Genomic DNA, 6,938 nt, shown 5'->3' with positions numbered 1-6,938 from the left:
GGCACTCGCCCCGCACTCGGGGCGCACTCGGGGTGCACTCGCACCGCACTCGTTCTGCCCTCGGGCCGCACTCGCACCGCACTCGCAACGCACTCGATGCCGCACTCGAATTGCACTCGAGTTGCACTCGCACCGCACTCGCACCGCACTCGTTTCATTTTTATAGGGGATACCTGGAGAACTGTGCGGAAAGGCTTCACCGGTCGAGTCGCCGAGTACAGCATGGTGTTGGTCGAGGCCCTGGCCTCATGCCCCTGGCGGTCCCACCTAGAGCGGCTCGGCTGGCCCTTGAAGGGTTCGAGGATGTGCGGCTGCTGCGTCGGGGGCGCTGCCCTCGCTGTTCGGCCTGCGCCACCTGTGCTAATATCCAGTTTAAAATTTAGCCGTTTTCACGCTGAGTGCGCGGGCGAGCCCGGAAGCACTGTTAAAGTTACACCTATCGCACAACCGGATCGAGTTTGATAAAGATTAAATGGGACCATGAAAGAAGTGAAGCGGGTGCTGGTTAGGTTAGTCAGCCCGCTGCGTCACTTCTCTCAGTCTGGTCCAACTATAATCAAGTTTGGTCTAGCGCGCGATGTGCTATTAGCAATAATGAAATTTCAATGGCTTTTACCTTCGGTAAGTCCATACTGCATTCAGGCTCAGGCTATCCTTTTCTCACGGGTTTCCGTCAGCGCTACATCGGAGTGGTACGACGCGGCGTCGCCTGTCTCTCTCCCACAGTGACTGTCTCTCTCAGTGCTCTCAGCCAGCCTCACCTCACGTCGACGCCGCAGCCGCCGGTCGCCGCCGGCGTTCTCCGTTCGTCGTCACTTTCGTGTTCGTACGCATACGCATTCTAGTCGGACTGCAACCCGCGTCAGGAGATCGTGTTTTGTCGTTTTGTCTTCGCCGAGGGTCTGATCAGATCATCAAAATCAACTTCTCGTCCACTCTAAACCAAAGGTAGGCCTGTCAACAACGGATCACACGGCGCTGTCACGGTACGCGAAGCAGATGAGACATTATGCTTGTTGGTTGGAGCCCGGCTTAGGTTAGGTGTTCGGTTTATGTGACTTGGCATGGCAGCGGCAGGGTAGAACGCCAATCTCTCTAGAATCCTGCACGCCGATTGATCAACATTTAGTCTCGGCCTTCATTTCGTTTTTTACTTACGACTGTGTGATTGTGAAATTATGTGAAAAGCTATGACGATGGTGGGGACTATTTTCTCGGCGCGCAATGTTTGTTTATTTACTCAACAATGAGGATGAGGATACTGGACTTTTAAGTTAAGATACGAACGTACAGAGGGGTTTTGATTTGTTTTTGTGCTAGGGCTGCATCTTTAGAGGTGGGCAAACAGAGCGAGGGACTGAAAACTCTTCATGGCGAAAATCAAAGCCGATTCGGTTCAAAATTGAATCGGCGAAGTTTCTTGGCATGCTGAGTTCGAAAATAATATTGGAATTCCTACGAATAGGCATTGGACGCTTTCCGTAGGATAGACCTCAGAGACGCGGCCCGCGGGCCACTCTGGCCCGGTGCGAGAGAGACGCAGATAGTAGTGTGGAGTGCGTGAGTGCGAGCGAGAGGTCCCACCCGTGCGGCCCGCGCGTTGTCTGCTCTCTGAGGCCCCTGCTATAGACACGTCCGTCGCCGAGGCGTTCCCGACAACCCAATGACGTCATCGGGGACCTCGAGCAACGGACGACACCCTTCTAAACAAAACAGATTCAGTTCATATCGAAAGTTTTTTCTGCCCAACTCGCTGAACTTGGGGTCCGTCCGAATTCTCGTCCGGATGGGTCGGTTCGGTTCGGTTGGCTCTGCGGCCTTTGCGAGCCGCGCCAGCCGCAATTCGGCTGCTACCAACACCCGCGACGCCGCGAGGGCCACGACCGCGAGTGCCCCGCGAGATGACAGGCCGCGAGGCGCGAGGATATGCACCCCTACGACGGGGGGTGATCCGTGGGGGTGACTCGCGAGCTATCCCATAGCGGGGGAGACTCGCGAGGATAGCGCTGCAACCTGTCGCGAATGTGTGGCTGCCCTGAGCGGCTGGCGCGGCTCGCAACGGCCGCAAAGCAAACCAAACCGAACCGAACCGACCGATCTGGACGAGAATTCGGACGGACCCTTGAACCGGGTTAGGTGGCGGGAGGACGTCATCGAGGACCACCCGAGCACCCCGATGACACCCCTCTGAAGGGCACGGATTCGACTCAAATTTAGTAACGGTTACGCAAGCTTAGCTCGAATCTGGTATGGGCCGCGCCTTGCAGACATTCCAGGGGTCATCAATGGTGTCATCCAAGCACACCGCCGATGTTCGAAACACGAGAGTGCCAAGGCCACCCCTTCGAAGCACCACGACGAACAGCACCATGCTGAGCAGAGGCTCGCGCCGGAAAACGCCAGCGCCTCTCATGGGCGGCCGGCCGGTGCTGCTGTTCGACGTCCATGGTGGCGCCGGCATGCCGGCGCTGCACATGACGGCGGCCGGCGGCCTCGCGGCGGAGGCGGTGGCGTCGTCCGGCACTTGCCTGGTCAGCACGGTGCTCGTCGACGTGGTGCTGCAGCGCTTTAGCATGCTCGTGCACTTGATTGCCACGTTGGCAGCCAGGGCCTCGTGAGGGAGGGGGTGGCGTTGTCCGGCCCGAGCCTCGGGGCAGTACGGTGCTGGTCGACGAGGTGCTCTAGGGCCTCGGCATGCCCGTGCCGTCGCTGCCCACGACGGCGGTCGGTGGCCTCGCGGTGGAGGCGGTGGCGTCGTCCGGCACTTGCCTGGTCAGCACGGTGCTCGTCGACGTGGTGCTGCAGCGCTTTGGCATGCTCGTGCACTTGATGACCACGTTGGCGGCCCGGGCCTTTTGAGGGAGTTGGTGGCGTTGTCCGGCCCGAGCCTCGGGGCAGTACGGTGCTGGTCGACGTGGTGCTCTAGGGCCTTGGCATGCTCGTGCACCTACTGCCCACGACGGCGGATGGCGGCCTTGTGAGGGAGGCAGTGGCGTTGTCCGGCGCGAGCCTCCGCTCAGCACGGTGCTGTTCGTGGTGGTGCTCTAGGGCTTCGACCTCGGAATGACCGTGCCGTCGCTGCCGCGGACGGCGGCTTTGTGAGGGAGGCAGTGTTTTTTATTGCGGAATCTGAAAAAGCATGACATTTTGCTCAGGAAGCCGCTCTCCCCAACCCTGTAACTAGTGCACAAGACCTCGAAAAAAAATCGTCAATACATTGAAAATTGTGTAATTTTGGCCATTTTTACCGTTTTGCCAATCTTTAGCCCTCTTTATCTTCTAAACTATGGGAATATGTAGTACTTTTCTTAGTATAAATCGAAAGTACTCGACGAGAGCTATCAGATGCAGGTGTCGAAAGTACCGAAAAACTGTGTGAACATCGTCGTTTCATTAGTGCAAAACGTCAAATTTGAAGTTCAAAAATTGCTGTTTTTACCAAATTAAGGTCAGAAAAAGGGGACATGGGTAAAATCTGAGTACAAATTTAGGTTCTCCGCATCAAATTACCCCCTAGGGCACCTGACCTTGGGATACAACGCCGTAATAAAATTAAAACCAAAACTTTGCCCAAAACCCCTCAAAACGTGCAAACAACCTTAAAATGGGGATATCTCCGGAACCATTGGAGCAACAGCGGAAATATAAATCATTTTGGGGTTCTCTTAATGCCCACTTCAAATACTGATAAGGTGAAAGAATGCGGTAAGGGTCACCGGAGATTAGGTAAAAGACTCCTGGATCCCACCCCAAAACGTCCTGCACGTCTGTCCTCAGCGTGTCGTCCCCTCTTCTTCAGACCCTGCCTGGACCCGCCCCTGCCGCGGTTCGTGTCCCCGTCCGTGTTGTTCTGACGCCTCGATGGCCCTTGTCTGTGCAGGGCGCGTCACTCGCATCTCACTCGCTGTTCGCAGTAGCAGTGTGCCCCGCCTGGTCCCAATATAGTCTGCTCCGAGTCACGCGCACGAGGCTGGCCATTAGCACATCTTACATTTATCGTTAAGGTAAGCCAGTCGACTGTGCATAACTTACAAAAGCAGTATTTCATCGTTTCGTGCTTTTTAAAGTTTTGCATTACCGCGCAGTTTGTGTCTCTCGTGGCTCGATGGCAATGTCCATGCTGACCCTGGAGCAGCTCCCGGACGACGTGATCGTGATGGTGCTGCAGCACCTGCCGGTGGAGGACGTCCTCGACTGTCGCCTCGTGTGCAAGAGGCTCTGCGGCCTGTCCCTGCAGCGTGACGTCTGGCGCCACCTGTCACTGAAGGACGACAACCCCCACGCGGGCGCGGTGCTGCACCTGGCCCCGTGCCTCGACAAGCTGACCGTCACGGGCCGAGTCCCGACCCTAGCGGTGACCACGACCAGTTGCGCCGTGTCAAACTTGGAACTGGAGGACGGCGAGGCCTTTGACGACGCAAAGTACGCCTTGGCCGTGCTCAACCAGGAGTCCCTCGGGCGCCTAAAGAGACTTGTCCTCGGTATAGTGAGCCCCAAAGAGATGATAAAAGCCGACCTGCTGTTCAGGACTGTTGCGGCATGTGCCGGCCTGGACTCGCTTAGTGTCTTTTACGAGCCGCCCTCAACCACCCACCCCATTGTTCGTGGGCCGCCCGCCTCGTCGCTCACTATGTTCAGGTGCGTGGTCGGCGGAAACTCCGCATCCTTTGTAAACGCCATACTGGCCGGGCACGCGGCTACCCTTGAAGAGGTTGAGATCGACAACGCAGATTCCGACTTGAAGAATACCACGCTGGCGGACCTGTTAGCCGCCATGCCGAGACTCCACAGTCTGCGATGCGACAGTACACTCAGCGGGTTAGAGAAAGTGGCGGAGTGCAAAACGCTCACAGATGTGAACATTTACCTGTGGAGGTTCCGCGGTGATTTAGACAGGGTAGCAGAGTTTCTCCGTCGAGCCAACCAGTTGCGACGTGTCCACCTGCAGAACTCCACGGTAGATTCCATCGGCAAGTACTGCACCGTGCTGGTCGAGGCTCTGGTTTCGTCCCGGCGGTCCCTCGTAGAGCGGCTGGCCCTTGATGCGTTCGACGACGTGCGGCCGCTGCTCCGCGCGCTGCCCTCGCTGCCCGCCCTGCGCCACCTGGACCTGGACGGTGCCGAGCCCGACGACGAGCTGCTCATGAGCATCACCCCGGTCACGGCCCCGGCGCTGAGGCTGCTGGAGATTGCACTTGTCGGGGCGGGGAGGTGTCCCCACGCCTGGATGCACGGGGCCGCCGTCAAGGCCACGCTGACGGCCAACCCCCTGCTGCACATCCAGCTATGGTGCAACGCTGGCCACTGGTACGCACCCCAAGAGTGTGAAGTGTGTCCGGAGTACTGTCATCGAGGCGTTGAGTGGCACGCAGTGGAGAAGATAGGCCTCTACTCGCACGCCCCCGAGCAGTGCCCCTCTCCAGAAGACCACAATGACGACGTCGACTGGCAGAGGTGCTTCGGCCGTCGTACTAACGTTGCGTGTACGTGGATCCATTTGTAATGTACTTGTGATTGATTGTGAAAGTCAGACGTGTTAATAAAAAGGGTTAATGTCTTTCGTTGTTCATTGTGCGTCAGATTCCCTGAACACTTAATGAATGATAAGGTTTCGCTTGTGTTGTATACTGCATCTGCCTATTCACACACTGTCGTGCAAATATCCGGTACCCAAGCTTATATGTACTACTGCTCGCACTCTGTCACTTCACTTCGCAATAAACCAGTAAACTCAACCAGTCCGCCTCTTTACTTCATTTGCAACACTGAGTGCGAGCAGTAGTACATATAAGCTTGGGTACCGGATATATGCACGACAGTGTGTGAATAGGCAGATGCAGTATACAACAGCTTGAAACATAGGGTCACTCCGTCTGTGCTATATGGCATATAGCGCGTGAACCTCCACAAACCGTCGACGCACGGTAAAAAAAAAAAAGGTTCTTGCTTTTAAAGACCCGGTCTTGGATCTTATAGAGAACGCTAATGGGTATTCTACACAATTTGCGCTATTGCAGGTCGCAGTTCTTTTGGCTGTTTGTGCATTATGGGCTGGCCAGGGCCAGGGAGAGAAGGGGCAGGGACCGGGGTTTTTCCTAACTGCTCAGCAACGCAGTGCGGCCGGCGAGGAGGGGTTGGGGGTCTCATAGGCCTCACGTCGAGTCGTGCCCCACCTTACCTCACACCCCATGCACAATCCCGCCGGCAGCGCAGGCGGACAGATAGACAGAGAAGCCCCCAAGAAGAGAGCATCGCTTGATCAGGAAACTCTCCACACTGGTAAAACAAAGGCACTAAACAACACCTTTCCCGGGGCACTAAAGTCAAGGGCCCAGTTTAGTGCCTTTCCTGGGGCGCTAAAGTTTCGTGCCTTTTCAAAGGCACTCAACTTGTATGGAACTCACATGAAGCTAAGCCAGCTGAAGGTGTGAAAGGTCACATTTAGTGCCTATGCAAAGGCACTAAACTTTCGTGCCTTTGGAAAGGCATTAAACTTTCTTAGGTCCCTTTTAAAGGGGCTTCGCACCTTTGTTTTTCCAGTGCAATCACCCTCCAACAGAGGCGAGCGCATGGGCAGGGCCACGAATCGCATCACTCCACTCGAAGTGTGCCTCCGGTTCCGGTCAGGTGTCAGGGTCCGGGTGCCGCTCGAGTTCGAGACCGCTCATCAACCCAACTTCGCATCTGACCTATTGCCAAGGTAGGCCAGTCGGCAGTGCATACTGACGCTGTGTTTCGTGTGATTTAAAGTCTTGTGCTAATGTAAGGTGCCCCGTCCCCAGGTTCCTAGCACGCCGTTGACGCTTTGTCATGGACCCCGTTCCAGCGTCCGTGCTGACCCTCGAGCAGCTCCCGGACGACGTGATCGTGATGGTGCTGCAGTACCTGCCGGTGAAGGACGTCCTCGACTGCCGCCTCGTGTGCAAGAGGCTCTGCGG

At 56.4% G+C, this 6,938-nt stretch overlaps 1 protein-coding gene across 2 annotated transcripts; it reads left to right on the top strand.

The window, feature by feature from the left end:
* Window positions 1–755: 755 nt before the first annotated feature.
* On the top strand, window positions 756–6,932 carry LOC113216059 (uncharacterized). Of its 2 annotated transcripts, none has more exons than XR_008011887.1 (3): window positions 756–948; window positions 6,541–6,700; window positions 6,783–6,932. XR_008011887.1 is itself a non-coding variant. In XM_026435761.2 (3 exons), the coding sequence occupies exon 3, from the start codon at window positions 4,106–4,108 to the stop codon at window positions 5,501–5,503; it is 1,398 nt and encodes a 465-aa protein (XP_026291546.1). In that variant the 5' UTR covers window positions 756–948; window positions 3,881–4,004; window positions 4,086–4,105; the 3' UTR covers window positions 5,504–5,557. The 2 variants fall into 2 exon arrangements, 1 of the variants encoding a protein (XP_026291546.1); XM_026435761.2 differs by lacking the exons at window positions 6,541–6,700; window positions 6,783–6,932 and adding exons at window positions 3,881–4,004; window positions 4,086–5,557.
* The last annotated feature ends 6 nt before the right edge of the window (window positions 6,933–6,938 follow it).

This window comes from Frankliniella occidentalis, unplaced genomic scaffold, assembly GCF_000697945.3.
Source record: "Frankliniella occidentalis isolate FOCC.00 unplaced genomic scaffold, Focc_3.1 Scaffold284, whole genome shotgun sequence".
Classification (NCBI taxonomy): domain Eukaryota; kingdom Metazoa; phylum Arthropoda; class Insecta; order Thysanoptera; family Thripidae; genus Frankliniella; species Frankliniella occidentalis.
Note: the sequence above shows the minus strand (reverse complement) of the source record. Positions and strands in the feature narration are given on the sequence as shown.

Coding starts and splice junctions, on each gene's coding strand:
- LOC113216059 (XM_026435761.2), top strand. CDS start 4,106: ATGGCAATGTCCATGCTGACCCTGGAGCAGCTCCCGGACGACGTGATC.